Source organism: Halictus rubicundus, chromosome 1 (assembly GCF_050948215.1).
Source record: "Halictus rubicundus isolate RS-2024b chromosome 1, iyHalRubi1_principal, whole genome shotgun sequence".
NCBI lineage: Eukaryota > Metazoa > Arthropoda > Insecta > Hymenoptera > Halictidae > Halictus > Halictus rubicundus.
Genome location: NC_135149.1, coordinates 22,986,402 through 23,008,058, shown reverse-complemented (window position 1 = coordinate 23,008,058; position 21,657 = coordinate 22,986,402). Strand labels below are relative to the sequence as shown.

General features: G+C 42.6%; 2 protein-coding genes across 7 annotated transcripts in view; one reads left to right on the top strand and one right to left on the bottom strand.

Annotated features, from left to right (window-relative positions):
• The window catches only part of Rho-5 (rhomboid-5), a 365,864-nt gene that overhangs the window by 258,024 nt on the left and 86,183 nt on the right, over nt 1-21,657 (bottom strand). The gene's annotated exons all lie outside the window — the stretch shown is intronic.
• Nucleotides 6,257-7,075, top strand: LOC143355668 (uncharacterized). Its single transcript, XM_076790750.1, has one exon. It carries the CDS (start codon nt 6,257-6,259, stop codon nt 7,073-7,075), a length of 819 nt encoding a protein of 272 aa, XP_076646865.1.

The window sequence follows — 21,657 nt, the reverse complement described above, 5'->3', positions numbered from 1 at the left end:
TGTGGTTCCATGAGAAAAATAGGACCTGAGAAAATTTATAATAGTTTGAAACAAAATACCAAAGGTGGATAATTCAGCAGTTTAGTTATTGAAATATTTATGTTTAAATAAGATTTTATTTGTTATTTTCATTCTGGAAGAATATTTGGAAATGTCTGTTTATTACACGTGTATTAGGATTATTAATTAAAAGAAGTAATAGCTACTGTAGGATACATCAGAAAAAATTTGTATTAATATTCTTTTTCGAGAACATGAGAAATAGTTATTTCATCTGATACTTTTCGTTTAAAATGCTGTCCTAATTCTTTAATGTTCCCTTTAAATCATGTCCTCTTAAGAGAAAACGTACCTTATATTTTTAATTACATAAAGTATTTTCTGTTTGTCGTTTAAATTATAAAAATATAATTTTCAGCCATATATTGCTTGAATAATTTCTTCTGCTCAAAGGGAAAACCGGAATTAATGAGAAACAGAAACATTTCAAATTACACAAAAATTGTTCTGTAAAGTAAGGTACGAAGGAAACATTGTTTTCGTCGACTGGAAATGACTTTGTAATGAAAGTTAAATGGGAATATTATTAGTAATTCTTAATTTTAAAGTTTTACAACAATAACGCGGGGAAATAAAATGTTATTAGCATTTATTAATGTTAACGATTTGTTGCACTTTAAAAATTCACGCATGACGTAAAATGCCATAAAAATTCACAGTCTAATTAACTACACGTAATCTTCGTAGCAGATTATAAACTAATCCAGTGGCATCCTTCACTTTAGTTTTATTTTTAATGTAGGATTTAATTAGCAATTATTTAACACGTGTTTAATTAGTAATTTGTCTTAATTGATTTCGACGACAGATTTCTCGAGCCATACGAAATACTGAAATCATATTATTAAATATTATATTATATTTCCAAGAAAGAAATATTGCATGATATTAAAAAATAATGAAAAATGATGGAACAAAAATGTTGCAGGTAGATAAAGTGATCTACACACAGAACACCAAAAAAAAAAGAAGAAGTGTAACAAAAGGAGAGCTGCGCAATATGATGAATTTTGGTTCGCAGAAACTCAATGAAAAGTATGAATACACTCTAACATACATGCACACCAAGAACAGACCATAACATCCAAGAATAAAGAAGAAAAAGCGCAGCAATAAAGAACGACCGGAAGATTTGTATGCAGAAATATGCACGGTTTAGAGGAACAAAAACGAAAGTAATACAGTCCGTAGTACTAGTAAAACTGGTAGTAGGAAAGTACTGAAAGACAAAATAAATGGGGCAAGACTGGCATAAAAAAGAGTTACTGTCAGGAGAAGAAAAAGAAGAAGAAGAAATGGAAGAAGTCACGTTGAAAGAAGTAGTACTTTCTCGTAGAAGAAATATTGATGTGTCGGTAGTAAAATCTTTGAAAACCGTGGAAAACTTGAGTCGTGTGCAAGTATAGTAACGTCGAATATTAATGGATCGATGCTCAGTGAATTCTCGTTGGTTCGTGCATTCATATCGCATAAAAATGTCCACAGACATGTAGAATGCAAAGAATAACAAGGACTCATGGTCCAAATATTTTTCTTGCAACTACCCTACATTTCTTCGCAAAATAATTTCTACATATGTGGAAATCAATAGTGTAGACATAATATCAAGTCTGTGATAAATATATTTATGAAATACAATAATATAAAATTGTTCATGCGAAGGATGAAGGAAAATGCACTACACCCTGCTTATTAAATGTTTGTCTGACATCTGACGTTCCTATTCTACTTGTGGAATCAATAGACTGCAGAGGTATGTCCCAATATAGATTTTTATAGAAAAAAGTTTTGAAAATAATTGCTTTACTCTATTAGAGCTTCACCCAATTGCACAACAAATAAAAAATTTGGCTGTATTACTTAAAAAATTTGTCTACCCCTCTATTCAACACGTCTGACAATAGACCACTTATACTATTCAATCAATAATAGTGTTTCCAATTCCACTAATCTATGCTGGCTTCCGAACCGAAGGCAGTTTCACTCTACTTCCGTAACCACATAACTAGCTTATTCTACTCGTCCGGTCATGAACTCCCTCGTACTACTTGGCTGACCATAAACTACGCTGCACTACTCCTCAGACCACAAACTTCCCAATTCTATTTGCTTAGCCAGCTACTATCCCATTCTACTTGTTTGACTATAGAGTGATTCACCCACATTGTCTGACTACAAACTGACCATTTCTACTTGTTAATCCACAGAGTTCGCAATTCTACTTGTCTGGCTGGATACTTTTAATTCTACTTTCTTCAGTTACATTGCACTTTTCTGATCACGGACTGATGTTCGATTTCAGAATGCAAATGTTATGAAGTGAGTTAATTAAAAAAAAATTTGTTTAACTGTTTTGAGTTTCGCCGATATATTTTTGTGTTTAATGCATAAAATTCGCAATCTGATGGTCAAGGAGGTTTCCAGGAGTGGCGACTGGGTTTCTGGATTTCTCTATCGAGCAATCAAGGCGAAATCGGCAAGCGACCGAAAAACGGGTCGTCGGATTTTCGCTTAGGTCGTCGAAAATTCCGCGTCCGGCGGCCGCGGGTTCCGGTACGCATCTGTCCGCGTATAGAATCCGCAGGTCGCAACGATGCGGCGCGGGGCGTGTAAAATCTGCAACGCGAGAGAGAGAGAGAGAGATTTTGCCCAGGAGAAGTTAACGAAGCAACTTCTCTCGGCGCGGTACGTGTTTCGGGGGGCCGCAGATTATTACATTGAATCCGTTCGTCGTGTCTCGCTGATACAAAATAGCAGCCGGGTGACTGTGAAATCAGCCCGGCTGGAAATTCGTCGGATCCCCGCGGAAATAAATTCCCCGAGAGCCATAATTTCGCAATAAACGTTCCTCGAAAAATGTGGCCCAACGAGCCGTGAAATCGGTTTCACGTGAATGCGACCGGGGAATCTTCTTTATGCAGCCGCCACCGCCGCCGATGTTCTTTAAGAAGCTGGTTCCATCATGGTGGAACCTCCGTTATGCGAACCGATGGAGGAGCCAGCTGTTTTTGCGATTTCTTTCGGTCGAGAGAGAGAGATGACCCTTTTCAGAGAAACGTTCTTGAAGCGAAGCGGATTTTGTACTAATGGAATTAGATTCGCGATCAATTCGTTTTGTTGGAGCATGATTCATCTGGACCTTCCAAAAAATCAATAGTACACTCGCCGATTTAGAAACACAGTTTCAAATACACGAGTTTTTTTATTGAGTAATGTATGTATCTGGTTTTTGAGTATGGCGAACATTTTTGTAAATTCATGCTAATTCGCCAGTATAATTTAACCTAATTTTCCAAGCGGTTTTTCCGTCGGAAGCAATTGCATCTCGTAAAAGTTCCGAGCAACTCGTTTAAATTGGAGATATATGGGATGACCAGTGTTTACAATTACCATTGCTAATACTGTGATTAAACACTATTGGATCGGCAAAAAATTCTTCTCTTTAATGGGCAATGCATACTTGAATCCAGCGCAAACGCCATTCGGTTTTAAACTTCTGTAAAGAAAAAAGTGGAGGAAAGCTTTTTGAATCCGCAACGAAGAAAATTTTTTTACCTTTCGCGTTGCACAAAGTTTAACCGAGGCTAATGCAATTTTCACTTTAACCTTTGCCCGATGAACTCCTCATTACAGAGTGCTTTCATCAAAGTATTTCCTGTTTTTTTTTTTTTTTTTCGAAGATAGGAGTCCTCGATTTTTTAAACATAAGGTTCAGCAGAGACGGTGATTGCAAGACATGGAGATGCAAATAAATATCGATTTTTCAGCTATGACATGACATCTACGATTTTTAAAAAGTCGTCAGTATTTAAACATTTATAATTTCGTGAAAAAGGATCGTACAGCGTTAAACCTAAACAAATAATCCAACAGTAAAACTAAATAAGCTTTAAATATCCACAATCCTCAAATAACTTTTGACGCCACTGTATTTCACGGGTACACTTGATTGGTTACAGCAAGCTCAATTTACTTTGAACGCGTGTACAAAAATTTGTAAATCTGGCCAAAACATGAACGAAAGGGAGCGTGAAAGTCTGCTGGCGAAAGGTATCGTACTCTCATCGGAAAAAATTCTTGAAGTCGGCTTCAAATATCGCGTCGCAGACCGGAGGGTTGAAATTAATTTTACAACGTCGAGCTTTTTGAGAAATGATTCCTCTGGACCACCGGCGATTTTTCTTTCTCCGTGACTTTCGGGGTAGTTCTGCGAATCACGGGGTGGCGGTTGATCAGGAGCAGGTAGGGAATTTCCGCAGGCGGAATCGTCGATTCTAAGTAAATCCGGAAATTGCAGGTACGCCGAGAGCGATACGTCAATTCTCGGCAGGGCAATCTCTCCGGTGGGTACGCAGAGCCGCGACACGCTCCGTTGCCAATTAATTTGCCGGCGATCGAATTGATTTCGATACTCGACACACCGAGTTACTCCGCTATGTGTAGCGGAATCACCCGGCCCGAAAGCTCTCCCACTGACGTGCACGGGACAGTTGTCAATTAATCGGCGTGCCATCCATTAGTTTCCCCTTCTGCCGCTATAATGTCCCTGTATACCTACCGAGAATGCATATTCCTACGAGAATGCGCCGCTCCGGTATCAGGATGACGGGCACTGCTCACTATGCAAATCCGCTCCGAGACGATCGACGGAAAGTATTCGGATTACTCTCGGGATCCATGGACCGGAAATACCGATTTTCGCTCGGGATTTTGCATCGACGAGTAAATGCGAACCGACTCTTGCACCGGAGAATTGAGAGCCGCACCGGTATTCATACTTTTCCTCGGCTTCGTTACCGACCGAGGGATTTCATGCCATTATTTCGGTGCGCGAAATATTAGGTTGTCGCTGGACTGATGATTTTTTGGGCGAAACGAAAATTGGCTGCGCAATAACGCAGCAAATATATATATGGAACTATGTATTATTCCTTTTCTCAATTATTCTGTGAAAAAGAATTTTTTCTTAAAAGATAAAACAGTCTTCTCGCTGTAATTGTTGTATCTTCGGGTCTGCCGAGCGGCTGTTCTGTAGGTACTACATTCTCTGTAGTGTGCCGAAAAAATCAAAATTCCTTATTTTTGGGTTTTCGTCAATGAAACTTTTACCATCCTATTCGCCTCGTTTTTTCTGATTAAGATCATACCAAACACGATATACGGTGAATTCTCGATATATGTCAACAACACGGGTCTTGCCAGCGTCGTGTATCGTCCAAGAGACATACTCGAGCCGTGTTATGTTTGCAGTCCTCGGCGTCCGAAGTCTCTCGACCTTCGTGGCCTCTCACGAGGTACACCCCGCGGTAGTGGGGATAATTCAGCGACGTTTATCATCCAGGTCCAGTTGCGGACATTTACGGTAGAGATGCACGAATTCTTAACTTCGCTTGTTATGTAACTCCTTTCTTAACCTGGCTGTACTGTACCTGGCTGTGAAAATGTATTTATTCGTTTCATGAAACGTGTCTTTTTTTGTTACAATTTAACGAACGGGAAAGAAAAACATAAAATATTTGACTGCAGGTGTAGCGGCCATCGGCACGTACATTTAGTAACATTTGGCGTGCAAATGGTCGAGCGAGTTTATGGAACCCGTTGTCCCACAGCTGTTTTTGAGAAAGCCGTTAGGCGTCTTAGCAGTTTTTGTTATGGCACGTATTGGCCATTAGATTTTTACCATCGGCCTCAACAGCGCGTACGGGTATCATAAACCTCGAGTTTTCCAAAGGGACCCGGAAACTAGGCAGGTAGGCGATAGCCGGCCGCGCCATGCACCGCGGGCCCGTCGGAAATCCCGCTGCATTACCGGAATTACGGGGACACCCCCGCGTTTAGAGAGACCGCGCCAAGGTCGAGAAGAGTCCCCGAAAAAGGTACCTGATTGGCTAAAAAGGCTAATTCAGCCCCGGCCAATCAGGACGATTCAGGAATAGGCAAAAAGCCTGCGAGAAGAAGACAGAGCAGAAACGTTTCGACCAGAGATCCGAACACACCTCGCGCCGCGTATAAGTTAGAACTCTGTAATCGACTAGAATAAACCAAGTTCCTGGGTCGAACACGCTGGGGAGATTTATTTAATCCAAACCTCCATATCCGTACATTGGTGACACCGACGTTCGAGGAACGAGTTTTTCTAGTGCGAGTTCGCGTAGTGCAAAGGTGTTGAAAGTGCACAAGTGTCGTGAAAGCAATCATGTCCCAACCAGACGGTCTCGTACCAGGAGACGTACGCACAGCGGCCACCGAGGTGCATCGAGTGGCAATTCGCGTGCCACCTTTCTGGCCGGAACAGCCGTTAATCTGGTTTAGTCAGATCGAGGCACAATTTATCCTGAATGGCATCACAGCCGACGCGACGAAATTTTATTATGTTATGTCGCAGCTAGATGCGAAATACGCGATAGAAGTCCAAGACATTTTCACGAACCCGCCGGATAAGGACAAATATGAGACGCTGAAAAAGCAGCTAATCCACCGATTGACGGCCTCCCAAGGCAATAGGATCCGGCAGCTGCTAGAACAGGAAGAAATCGGAGACCGATCCCCCTCGCAATTCTTACGGCACATGAGGCGTCTAGCAGGAACCACTGTGTCGGACGAATTCCTGCGCACATTATGGGCAGGTAGATTGCCGAACATGACTCGGGCGATCGTGACAGCACAGGCGGACCTACCGCTTGACAAGTTGGCAGAAATTGCGGACCAAATCCATGCAGAAGGAGCTGGCCAGCCGCAGATAGCAAGCGTCACGACGGACCGTGGAACTGAGATGCTGCTCCAACGATTAGAACAATTGGAAGCGCGCATCGCGGAGTTGTCTGTTTCGCGCCGTACAGAGCGTAGTGGATCTCGGTTCCGACGCAGATCGCGATCGCGCAGCAAAAGCAGGGAGCAGCAGCACTCATCACAAGGAAAAGTATGCTGGTACCACCAGGTCTTCAAGGAGCGGTCGACGAAATGCCGTTCACCATGCAGCTATGAGTCGTCGGGAAATGGACCAAACCGGCACTGAACGCGGCAAGCAGTGACGGCCACAGAACCAGCCGCCTTTTCGTTACCGATGACGTAACGAAAGAGGAGTACTTGATCGACACCGGTGCAGACCTTTGCGTATACCCACGTACACGCGTTAAAGGCAGACTGGAGAAGACGTCGTACGAGATGTATGCGGCGAATGGTTCAACGATCTGTACGTACGGAGTACGTACAATAAACGTCAACCTGCGGCTTCGACGAGCGTTCCAGTGGAGGTTTATCATCGCGGACGTCGACAAGGCCATAATCGGAGCGGATTTCCTGAGCCACTATGGACTTCTTGTGGACCTGCGGAACCGTCGCCTCCTGGACCAGACTACGTCGCTGTTTTCAACCGGCAGGATCGCTGGAAGTGAGGTCGGATCAATCAAGACCATCGTGGGAAATTCGCCGTATCATCAGATCTTGGCGCAGTTTCCCGACATCACACGACCGACATCGACCCCGCGCAAGGTAAAACACGACGTAGTCCATTATATTACCACGACTTCCGGACCCCCTAGTTTTTGTAAAACGCGTAGACTTTCCGCTGATATGTACCAGGTCGCGCGAACAGAGTTCGAAGAGCTGTTAAGCCAGGGCCACATCCGTCCGTCCAAGAGCCAGTGGGCTTCGGCCCTACATATGGTGCCTAAAAAGGATAACGGATGGCGACCCTGCGGCGACTATAGAACTCTCAACGCGCGCACGATCCCGGACCGTTATCCGATTCCTCATATAGAGGATTTTTCGCGTCTACTAGCCGGGAAAACGATTTTTTCTACTTTAGATCTGGTGAGAGCGTACCACCAGATCCCGGTAAACGCGGACGATATCCCCAAAACCGCGATAACCACTCCGTTCGGATTGTTTGAGTACACCGTAATGCCATTCGGACTGAGAAATGCTGCACAAACGTTCCAACGTTTTATAGACAATGTTGTAAGAGGCCTTGACTTCTGTTACGTTTATCTCGATGACATTTTAGTGGCATCAAGAAACGAAACAGAACATAAGGACCATATAAAGCAGCTTTTCTCACGTCTGAACCAATACGGTATTGTAATCAATCCGAGCAAGTGTGTTTTCGCCGCGGCCGAGGTGAAATTCCTAGGGTATATCGTGAACAAGGAAGGCACTAGACCGTTAGCTGATAAAGTCAAAGCGATTGTAGATTTCCCGAGACCCGAGGTTGTTAAGCAACTCCGTAGGTTCCTCGGAATGATCAACTTTTATCGGAGGTTCATACCTAACGCGGCATCGGTACAGTCACCGCTTAATCGGTTGCTTTGCGGTCGCAAAGTTAAAGGAAACGCTCCGATTGAGTGGTCGACAGACGCGGAAAAAGCTTTCCAAGCGTCGAAGGAAGCTTTGGCAAACGCGGCATTATTAGCGCATCCGTCGGGTCACGCGCATCTCGCAATAATGGTTGACGCGTCGGATTTCGCGTTAGGCGCAACGTTGCAGCAGCGGGAAGAAGGTTCGTGGAAACCTTTAGCTTTCCACACGAAAGCCTTGTCTCCCGCGCAACGTAATTACAGCGCGTACGATCGCGAATTATTAGCCGTCTATGCCGCGGTAAAGCAATTCCGACATGCTGTCGAAGGCCGCAAGTTCACGGTATACACCGACCATAAACCGCTGGTGTTTGCATTTAGTCAAAAGTCGGACAAATGCACACCCCGGCAGTTTAGGTACCTAAATTACATAGGACAATTTACGACCGACCTGAGACATATCAGCGGTAAAGACAATGAGGCGGCAGACGCTTTGTCTCGAATAGAGTCCGTAACCGCATCGTTAGATTACGATGATTTAGCGAGGTCACAAGTAACGGATGAAGAATTGAAAGATCTTCTGACCGCGTCTGACACCTCATTGGAACTAAAACGCATAAAATTAGTAAATAGCGCCACTCAGATCTATTGCGACATTTCGACCGGAAATGTCAGACCATTTGTAACAAAGCCTTTTCGACGTCAGGCGTTTTTATCCGCACACGCGCTTTCGCACCCCGGAATTAAAGCCACGGTACGATTAGTAAAAGAACGTTTCGTATGGCCGTCGATGGAAAAGGATTGTCGCGAATGGTCCCGACGTTGCATCGAGTGCCAACGCGCTAAAGTAAGTAGACATACAACGAGCCCTATCGGTACCTTCGCGTTGCCATCCGCTAGGTTCGAGCACGTGCACATCGACCTAGTGGGGCCATTACCGATTTCGCGCGGGAATAGATATTGTTTAACGTGTGTAGATCGTTTTACGCGATGGCCAGAAGTTTTCCCGATCGAAAACATAGAGGCCGAAACCGTCGCGAGAGCGTTCGTTGCTGGATGGGTTGCACGTTTCGGTACGCCTTTAAGGGTCACTACCGACCAGGGGAGACAATTCGAGTCTCAACTATTTAAGCAGCTCAGCGTCCTCCTAGGCACGACGCATTTACGCACGACTGCATATCATCCAGCAGCGAACGGCTTAGTGGAACGTTTCCATAGACAGCTAAAAGCAGCGATAAAATGCCACGGCGATGAGCGTTGGTCGGATGTACTCCCCGTAGTTCTGCTGGGCATCCGAGCAGCATATCGCGCAGATTTAGAGGCATCGGTCGCCGAATTAGTATACGGCGAAAAAGTGAAGTTACCGACGGAATTTTTTTTCCAACAGAAAGGGAAATAACACGGAACCGGTAGAGTTAGTGAAGAAGCTCCGCGAACATTTTCGTGATGTAAGACCGGTCGCGGGGTCGCGACATGGACAAAAGAAAATTTTCGTTTTCAAAGACTTGTCCACGGCATCACACGTGTTCGTGCGAGTAGATGCGACAAGAAGCCCCTTAGATAACCCGTATGAGGGACCGTTCCCTGTTATTTCCCGTTCGCAGAAAACGTACGTCATTCGACTTAGAGGTAGGGATGCGACAATCTCCATAGATCGACTCAAGCCGGCGTACACCTTTGATAATAACGACCAGGTACAAACCCATGCGCAGACGTCCTTACCTACCGACAATACCGTGACAGAAGACAATAACCCACCTTCCGTACGAGAACCGATACGGACGCGTTCAGGTAGACAAGTCAAATTTCCAGAGCGTTTACAGGTTGGTCGGTAGGTCAGTTTTATTGTACATAGATAAACAATGTATATAGTAGTGTATATAGATAAGTTGTTTAGTAAGTTTAGCCGTTATTTAGAATAAGTAAGTATAATAGGACGTTTGCACTGGCAGGGGGGTGATGTAGCGGCCATCGGCACGTACATTTAGTAACATTTGGCGTGCAAATGGTCGAGCGAGTTTATGGAACCCGTTGTCCCACAGCTGTTTTTGAGAAAGCCGTTAGGCGTCTTAGCAGTTTTTGTTATGGCACGTATTGGCCATTAGATTTTTACCATCGGCCTCAACAGCGCGTACGGGTATCATAAACCTCGAGTTTTCCAAAGGGACCCGGAAACTAGGCAGGTAGGCGATAGCCGGCCGCGCCATGCACCGCGGGCCCGTCGGAAATCCCGCTGCATTACCGGAATTACGGGGACACCCCCGCGTTTAGAGAGACCGCGCCAAGGTCGAGAAGAGTCCCCGAAAAAGGTACCTGATTGGCTAAAAAGGCTAATTCAGCCCCGGCCAATCAGGACGATTCAGGAATAGGCAAAAAGCCTGCGAGAAGAAGACAGAGCAGAAACGTTTCGACCAGAGATCCGAACACACCTCGCGCCGCGTATAAGTTAGAACTCTGTAATCGACTAGAATAAACCAAGTTCCTGGGTCGAACACGCTGGGGAGATTTATTTAATCCAAACCTCCATATCCGTACACAGGTACAATGATAGTAACAGTGGTTGTATTACTGCATAAAATGATGAAATTTTGAAATGTTTTAAGTACGGGCGAAATTTACACTGCTCGATTATTAATATTTCAATTTGCTGGCGAAACACCTGACCCAGACGAAAACGTTTCGGATTAAACGATCCGGTTTGGTCACCTGAGACTAATTCAGAAACGTCGGATTGCGTAACGGGCAGCGCGTTCACGAAATTGCGTGATACGGAATGGTTAATGTTGCAAATAATTTCGTTGGTATAATTGATTAGTCGATAATTTGTCGTCACCTAATTGTAAGCCCTATCGTTCGAAAACATTGCATGTTTACTGAACGTGTTGCGTGTGTGCCCCGTGCTCGCGCGCTTAAATCGTAAATAAACGCCAGCAAACTTCGCTACGGAAATGTAATCATGATTTTCATAGTAACTGCTAACGGACCCGCTTAGGTATTCCGTGAAATACTGCGGGACTTTGTCACATAATCAAGCTGCATTTGTACCGTCTGATTCTGCGATGATTTGAACTATATCAAATGTTAAATGCAAGTGGATTAATGTCGAAACAGAAATATTCATTATTCTTTTTAGTAGGTGTTATTAGGTATTATCAAAATTTTAACCGGGACATTAATAACGAGAAAAGTGATCTCTTCGTGCTCAGTTAAGTAGAATTAGTTACTTGCGGATCAGACTGTTCGATAAATCGTCTGGCAACGAGCTAGTAGAATAGAACCACCGTTGGTCAGACAAGCAATTAACCTGTCACTTAACAGAGCAGTAAAATGAAGTCAGTTTCCTATTACAGGAGTTGAATGGCCATGTCCACGATTTAATTAAATCATCTAAACTTTGACGTATTCTTGAACCAGACAGTTATTTTCAATTGATTAACGATTATAGAAGTAGAATTAGACTGCCTAGAATCAAACGAGTAGAATACTCGTGGTTTAGAGATTGACAGGTAGAATAGGAACCCACCGTACCGCATAATCAGACAACTGAAATGAACACTCTATAGTCGAAAACTAGACTGGGAGCTCTGTATTATTGAATAGGTAGAATAAGACAGCATGCGACCTGACAGGTGTAACGAATCCACTGTAATTGATATTCAAGCAAGTGGAGTAAGGCAATCATTTGGCCAACCAAGTGGAAAAGGTATTTAATGCCTCTGGCAAATAGAAAAAGTCGATTGTTATTCAAGCAAGTAGAATAAATCGATCATTGTTCGAGCCAATAGCATAAATTAGTAATTTCTCAAACAAAGAGGACAAATCCATTGTTACTCAGGTAATTGTACGTAAAATAAATCGTTCGTTGACTGAACAAGTAGACTCGATTATTCTTGGAACCAACAGAATAAATTTCTGAATGTTCAAACAAACAGAGCAAGTCCACCATCACTCAGCTAATTGCAAGTAAAATGAATCGTTCGTTGGCTGAACAAGTAGAATAAGATTCTTCAATCCAGTCGAATAAATTGATGAATGTTCAAACAAGTAGAATAGGTCGATCATTCTTCGACCCGATAGCATAAATTGATGAATGTTCAAGCAAGTAGAATAAGTCGATCATTATTCAGTCAAATAGAAAAATTCGATCCTTGTTCAAACAAGTAGAACAAGTCGATCAACGTTCAAACAAGTAGAACGAACAGCCCATTTTTTAAACGTTTACAACAAAAGGAGCAGTGTTCTGAAAAGGAGACTGAGTCGACCACTACGACGTAAAACAGAGATCGTCGAAAATGTAGAATAGAATGGCCTAGTCTATAGTCAGTCAAGTGGTACGACTGGCCATATATTCTGAACAGGGGAACGAGTCTGCCACTAGCCAGACCAGTCGAATAACTCATCGGTTTCTCGCCAAAAAAAAAAGAAAAAAAAAGTAGAATCGAATCGTTGGTCTGTACGATCAGAGAAATAGAATAATTCGATCCACAGTCATACAAGTAGTCCGTTCGCGTATTAAACAAAACGAAATAAACGGAGCAAGAGCCAATCCGCAGGAATCAAATTAGTTTTCGACCGAGCAGCGAACTTCGCCGGTCCGTTTAGCAGAGCAACAAAGAAACATTGAAACGATATCCCTTTAATTGGTTCGAGTTATGAAACCAGCATCGCGGGGAACGCGATAATGATAGAGCGAAACCAATTAATCGATGTTGCCGTCAGGCGGCACAAAAAATCAAATCGAGTAACTGAGACGAAAGATTGCCAATTGGTTTTCGCCGAGTATTTCCGAGGTATCTCGAAACTGTTCCGGCGAATCCTTATTAATATGTTCTACAAACAAGCGAACAGGTTCTTCGGAATTGCCGGTTCTTCCTATGACCAGGAAGTTCCTGCTTCACCGAATTGATTCTCTCGACGCTATACCTTACTCCCTCCCCCCTCTCTTTCTCTCTTACACTTTCTCTCTCTCCGTACAGCACTCTCCTTCGCCGAGTTCGTGTCTGTGAATCGTTTCACGGGAGTTGCATCGCGCATAATTGTGTGCATCGCACAATATCGCGTGCATATAGAGAGCAGTGTATGTGTGTGTGTGTGTGTGGGTAAAGTTTCGAGTGCAAGGAAAGTTAAATTCAATTGAATGCACCGGCACTCGCCTGTGACGTTCTACGTTCTACGTTCGTCAATCAGTACGCGTGGATACCCTAACGCAGCAACATTGTTAGCACGAAGCACTAGCAACTAATTTGAATTTAGAATGCGCCGAAATAAAAAGAAACCACCGGCGGTACGATGAAACCTCGATGCTTCTGTAGCTGCGTTAAGTAGATTAAGACGATTTCTCCGTGAAATAAATAATTCAAAGAGGTGCACTCACTGCAGCACAAATTAGCCACATTTTATTCGGAATAAAACATTTTGTTATCTTCACTTTATAAATAACACAGCAAAAGCAACTGAATCTTTATTCTACTCCTTTTAATCGTCTTTGCAAGCAGTAAATAAAATTGGTCTATTTTGTAATTACGAATTCCAGGACGTTTTTCACTGTTTCTAACAATAATATATTTTTACTCTATCGTATTCAATGTAACTCTATAATTATTAGAAAAAATTAATGTGACTTTGAGACCTCTTATGCAACTATTTCTGGGTAATATTTATATGAAGTCAAAAATGTAGATTAAGAAGTTCTTAATATTATTAATTATATTACAGAAACTATGAAATAGCTGCCAGCAGATACCCCGTTCCATTTGATTAAAGATTGGTTCATGAATTAGATTGCAATGTATTTCGCACGTTTCGGCCGAATGTAGCCGGTGTTTCGCTCGATTAGTATCGTGTAGATGTACCATAGCAAGGAGCTCGTCATGTTCGTCTGATTGCATAAGATCCTCATACTACTGAAGCTACTAGCAGTTCGCCTTCCACACACATAAACTTTATATTCTACTCTTTTAACCAAATGTCAAGTTGGTTCTGCATGTCTGACAACGTGAGAGCACAAACGCTATTTGTCTTTCCTGACTAGACACACGTCTCATACTACTACAACCGTCTTGGGATATTCAGTATTGTTCTTGGCTGGCTCGGCACCGGCATCATGCTGTTTGTTCGATTGGGTACAGAAGCTTCCAACGTTCCTCGAAGTTGAATTCTTGTCTGACTACAGACGGCACCGATACTACTTAACTAATCAAATACAGACTATTCGGTACTCGTTCGACTACGTGTATACAGGGTGTATCGCATACTGGGAAGTAATTCCACGCGCAAAAGTGAGTCGAAAAGAAGGAATAAAATTTTTTTGTGTGTGACGCCTCGTTCTCGAGAAAAACGGGCTTAAAGATCCATTTTAAAAGTCGATGCAACATTCGTCTGAAGACGAATCAATAAAAATAATATTTCTGAGAAACGTACGAATGTTACTGCCGAAGAGACGACCGAATTCCCGGCGATATTTTCAGGCTGGTTTTCACTAATATTTTTCTGAATGGAATTCGAGTCGGACAACAGGTCAGAATTCCAGCAAAAGGATGAAGCCATTCGTCATGCCAGCGCGGCGGTCGCGCGCGAAGGTTTTAAATCACGAAAACTGCCGTTGGAAACGTACATTTAAAGGACGCTCGTCGAACAGGAGAGAAAAAGCCGGGTTTGTGTTTCGAAACGAACGGTACCCAACGATTGTTAGTCGAACGTCCGTCAAAAAATAGGGAGGCTGAAAAATGACACCTTTTAACCGGAGCACCGAGGCGGCGCCTGCGAGGACTTCCGGTTTCCGTTGATAGTCGAAACGCTGGTCGGCCGTGTAAATGAATGATCTCGCCGGGGCCATGACTAATCAATCGGTTATCATCAATTATCGTCGGGATATCTGGGTCACGTTGTAGGCTTCTTCAAATAATCGAAAATTGAAGCGAATCGGCCATGAAATCTGGTTAGCCGGATTAACTGACTAGCAGAATCAATTATTCCACGCGTCATGGTTTCCTAGGCGGCCCCCGAACCAGAACAGACTTCCACAATGAATATTTTAAATTCTCTCTCCACCCACCGACCCTCTGACAATCCGACGGGAATATAAAAGGTGTCGTTGAATTTCTGCGTTTTCGTTTTGGTTTATATATTCTCGTGGAAATCCACCTACTCCCTTCCACACCCCTCCGCACCGTGCTGATATATCGCCCGAAATTTCGTTTATAATAACGCCGGGAACACGTTCCTTTGTCGGTGTATCCACCGTTTAAAATGTATAATTATGTTTCGCAATTTAGACTGGCAATTCCCCCGTTTGTTACGCGTATCGAAATCAAAACCGGGTAATTGAATATCATCGCCGAGGAGGATAATTTCAAATGACCGCGGATAAAACGACTCCCAACGTCTACCATTCAAATTGGCCTTCTCGTTAATATGTTTCCAGTAAATTATTTCCAATCGCCAAACGTATTTCACATTTACAAGGGAATATTAATCGTACACCTTTAGATTTTGAAGTCATTCCAAAACAGAATGCGATAGGTATATCCTAACATACAGCAATTTAGCTTTTAACAGTCGTCGTGCAAGCCTTTATAGATGCACTTTTATTGCGAATCACAGGTTGAACGAAAATATAAATAGTAATCGTATATTTCACTTTTCATGCCATTTTCTTATTTCTTTCTATTTATTTTTTTAATATTTTGTAATTAGAAATGAACAAGTAGACTCAAATGAATATTCTGAACTACTGTCTGACTATAGATGTGCTAATTCTACTAGTTTCGCTCCTCTTTTGCTACCAAAATTAAATGTAACTTTCATGTCGCTTTTTTATCTACACCTGCATATTTTTGACTAGATATAATTTTACGCATTCCAGATTCAATTCTGAAACACAAGAGATATTTGTGTTTATTAAAAATTGTGAATTAGAGGCTAGGAGGAATTAGTAATAAACAATTTTAATAGAAACCAGCCGGCTACTGCACTGTTATTAGTGTCCACTGTTATTAGTACACAAATTATTAAAAGCAATCCGGAGATATAGAAGTGAAATAGTTAAACATATTTCTTGTCTGAATAATTTGAATGAGTTGAAGATAAAATGACTGTATCCTTAAATTCTTTCAGAATTTTTCTCCTTTATATTTCACCCACTTATGTTTCTTATAAACGCACGACGCCAGCAATCTAATTACTCCCTTTCACATGTATGCTGCAGGCACCGGCGAACAATAAAGTGTTAATTAAAATAATTTACAATGCATCAGCGAAACAATTTACGCTAACGGAAATTACTTGTGGAACAACTTTTCACGCAATTCTAACTATACAGCAGCTTTATAAAAAATTCTAGACGGAATTGCAGGGAAACTCGATAGTTACACGCAGACCCTATAAATGTCCAGACATTCACATATTTGCGAATTTTGAATAAAAGTTTGCTGAATACATTCTACTTTACGGATTTATTATGTTGCCCTGCGACCTTAATGTTATCCGCGAATGATGCAAACAATACTTATTGTCAAACAATCAATATTATACAGTACACTTATAAATTCTAAATATATCTAAGGAATAACGTACAAATACAAGTGATAGAGACGTATCAAGTTCCAGGCATTTCTGTCACTTGTCCAGTTCTTTCGTGATCAATAGCCTGCGGATTTTATGCAATTATGCGAAAGACAAGTAGGTGAAATACAAAACTGTAAGGATATTAGAAGAATTTAAGAAAATTATTCGACGCAGAAATACACTTTTATGTACATTTTGCTGTCTGTTTAATGATCAATATCATTCCATTGTTTCAAAATGTTCAAAATATACATCTTGTGTTAATAATTTAGCATGTTGGCATTTCAAGGTCATTCAAGGTCATTTATTGATATTCAAAGGTGTAGCAACAAATGCACAATTTATGCGAATTATCAAGATGACTAGACACTTATGGCTAGAATAATGGTTGCACGATGGTTATTATGCTTCGTAAACACCACGAACGAGGAGAAATCGGTATTTGGCGTCGGCCTGATCGGCCGGAAGAGGAACTATTTAGTGTGACTGGGAGAAGAAGCGTATCCAATATTCGTTGCCGCTGAAAAATAAGCAGCTCGGGGGCGTAGCCGTTATTTTCGTTTCGCCCCGAGACGCCGGCACAACATTTTATAAAATACGCAAACGCCTGGTGGCCCGCGAGAAAACACAATATCCGTCCCGAGAACGTCCTGACATTAAATTATTACGTTGACTTCTCCGCTGGAATCCGATAGGGCCCCCGACGAATACGTCATGCCATGCGGAAGGAAATTGGAGCGATTCCTGCTATCTGTCGAATAAAGGTGGCTCCGCGAGTTCATGAATAAAGAGAACAGGGGGTGGGTGGGGAAAGGAACGCTAGCAGAGAGAAAGGGAGAAAGACAGGCAAAAGGGTAAGGCGGGGTGGATTGCAGAAAGAGAGACAAAAGCACGTGGACTGCGTCATGAAAAAGTCCGAGGCGATGGCATGTCATAAAACTGTACCGAGAGAATGCTCTACACAGCAGATAAGAAACTGAGTTTTAGCTCGGACGAGTCGGAACAGAAGAAAAGGCGGGACGCGGTGATTTTCGCGGAAAATTGCCGATCCGTGAATTGTATTGCTGATGAGCGCTGCGAGACCGTACGGATGTTTTCGAGAACGAAGATATCTTCGACGTATCAACGTGTGAATCACGTATTCGCTATCGTCCGACAAGTATTAATCCCCAAATTCTCATGTTTAAATGATATATTGTATTTGGCAATATTTTGAGTCCATGCAAGTAATCATTGTTTGAACATACATATATTTAACGATTTTTACCTTTAAACAAGTTCAATTGAGATTAATTGTTAGAAACTGAGTAGCTGGATGGTGCCTTTGGAATGCTGGGTCGAAATGGATCCGAACACGGACGTTTAAGGGTTGATTTTTTTTTATTGATTCCACTAGTCCACCAGTCCAAAAATTACTATATTCACTTAACAGGAAAACTGAAAAAACACTCGCCAGAATTAAAATACAATTTCATGTTTCATCGCAGAAACATAACGATTGAATTTAAAGTTCTGGGCATATTTTTATTTTAAAATTCGGAGCAAAATCCGTGTTCTCTCTTTGATCACTTATTTGTGAATATTATTTTCGATAAGAACGAAAATAATTGCCGAAGATATTGGATTCAGGGAAAGGTCCGACTTCTGGTCTGACTTCATAATTGCTTCGACCACTTGATAGCGTTCTTATCTAGCGTGTCCGATTTCCTCCGGTTCTCGTTCTGCCGTCTGAATTTACAATTACATGTATTACTGGATACCGTTCTTATTTTGCGTGTCTGGTTTCGAGTAATCCTTCTCGGCTGACCGAACGATTACACGTTCTACTTGCTGATCGCACGGTCGTTTACACAAAGTTTCCAGTTTCTTATATCGCGGTTACGCTTATCTCGAAAAGCATCAAATCTTGTTCGCCTATTTAAATAACTTGCAACAAGGAAGAACGAGTTTATTATGAATCAAGGAAGTTGTCCGGGCGAACAGGCATTAGATTCTATTAGATCGATCGTGTCATCCCACTATTCGTATTCTAATTGTCTGCTCAAATGTCCATCGTTCACTTGTCTGGCTGCCGTGAACCCTAATCTACTTGTTTACTTATATGTGCTCCCTATGCCACTGCTTTGATCAGCCAGTGGATCCCATTCTAACCACTGACAGCCTGTCACGCGTTATTTCTTTAATTCATATGCCTCTATCGCTGTCACGGTGAACGTGTCTGGCCACAGGCTGTCCTCGTTCCACTTTCCCCGATATACACGCATTTGTTTTGCTAATTTCGGTTCTACTTTCGTGTGGGAATAGGAAGCATTTGTTCTGACGTTCTACTTTTCCGTTCGGAGTTGTCTGATTATATTTGTCATCACCCTACAGGGACCATTTTCAGTTGTGACCATATTCTTCAATCGTGAAATCAGGAACAATTTCTGCTTTACTCGTATAATTCACGTTTTTGTGTTCCAGTTTGCTCAGTTTTGCTTTTTTTTTTTGTATAGTCACATTCTTTAATCAGATATTTTAAGTTTTCAACTTTTTTCATTTTTCAAGACTCATTCTTCTTTCCCCACGCAACAAACCTCCCCAGGTACTTTTCCCTATCCTTCGAAAAACTGTCAGATTTTTTCCCCACGCAATAGCAAAATCTCTTCCAACTAAACTTACCTACTTTACCCTTCTTTCGACGACATTCTCAAATTTTTACATCATCATACCGTCAAAACTGACTTTGCCATACTGAATCAAACACATCCCCTCTCCGCTGCCCGCAATTCTCAAATCGAGCTCTCAGAATCAACGTTCGGAGCTTCCCAAAGCCAAACCACCCTAAGTAAACATACCAACCATGCAACAGAGGGTAAAACACGCCCTAGGATCTTAATAGCAAACATAAAAAAAATGTCATTCGTGTCCCAGACCCGAAACACGCACCGAAGCGGAGGAAAGAAGCGTCCAACGTAAATGGAGCATCCTGTAGGTGTAGCGGCACGGGTGGAAGCGAGATAGCGCTAGGAAACGAGGCGAAGGGTGAGAGAGGAGGTGAAGGGCGGAGGAGCGAGGGGTAGAAGGTCGATCAATATCAAGCTAAGCGTTCTCCACCTACGGACCTCCCACCATGTACAGCGTCTCGGGCGAAACGACACGCCGCGCGCTCATCGCGATCCTAGACGAATGGATTTCCGCGAGAGTGAGTGAGAGAAAGAGAGCGAACGAGAGAGAGAGGGACAGAGAGAAATAGAAAAAGGTGGAGCGGGAGAAAGAGAGAGAGAGAGAGAGAGAGAGAGAGAGAGAGAGAGAGAGAGGCTCCCTCTAATTCTGTGTAATCAAGAAAAGTTCCGGTCGTAACGTTCGCGGCAGCACCAGAAGTTAGAAAAGTTTGATGAAACTCGTTGGGGCCCAATCACCTTTATCTCTCTGTGCGTCCGCGGTCGGAAGATCTAGGGGAAATTTCACTGCGTCATCCGGGAGATAGCCCGGAACGATAACGACTGTCACCGGTTCCCTTTCGGACGCCCGGAGACGCGGCCTTTCCTTCTACTTTTTTTCCCCCCACACCACCGACCCGTCGGGTTTTACCCGGAAAAATTGCTTTCCCGATGACGGCTCCCGCGGTGAAACACTTTCAGCGAAAGTTCCCGCGTCCACGAGCACCACCGAATCGCTCCGCGTTCACTTCCGCTGATGGATCCTGCGGACCGGAACACCGTTGACCAATCAGAAGCCTCTCCTAACCTACCCGGCTGTGGAAGAGATTGACCCGAAGAATCAAGCCGAGGTCGAGCTTGCTTGCGAACGGTTTCGCTGCGATCTGCTGTCGACGAGGCTGCTAATGCGTAAAGAATAGTGTTCTCGGAAAACGAACTGGAGACAGAACGGTTATAGATTAGGGTTTACTCTGCTGGAAATTGTAAGTGACGTTGTACCTCTGAGATCGACGATTTTTGAAAATATTTTTGCGAAGATAAATTCTGCAGTCTTCTGGGGAAAAAAATAAATGAAATAATTTAATAAAATTAATAATTATTCGGTTGTTATGGAAAATAGAAGAAACTTATGGAAGAAAGGTTTAGCGTGGTTTCCTGGAAGATATGTGAATTTTTTTTTTTTTTTGTAGAAACGAAATTGGAATGTATAATAATTGAGCGGGATTGGATACAGGAATGATTTTGCGGAAAAATTGCTGGCCAGGAGTAATCAGTGGGTCGGAATTAATTATTTATGAACCCGAGACGAATCACCGGCGAGCATCATCGCAGCGGCCGTTGTAAGTTATGCTTTCGACGTGAAGCACGACACAAAAGCATCGAAAGCAGCTGCCGTTTCAAAGTGCAGTAACTCGACCGAGAGTGCACTCGATGGTACTGGTGGCATGTACAAGCAGAAATTAATTCCCATGGTTGACCGGAATTAGAGTTATGGATTTCAGAATGATTCCCGCGACGCGGAACACGCTCGAGCATCGGGGAACCTGCGTTCGAGTGATGGAAACGTTTCTAATAACACGGGAAAGATAGATACGAGTAAAAACAGTTCGTGAGAGCATGAAACGATCGTGTGATCCTGTATACTGTGTGAAAAATAGGAAAAATACCGCACGTGATGCTTCAAAAATTTCAAACAATAGTGGAAAATTGAAAAAATGAAAGAGAACTCTCTAAGTCAAATGAAAAGGAAATAATATTTAAAGTGACTATTACTGTAGCAATTACATTATTTTTACTATCTTCTCATCTCTAATTAA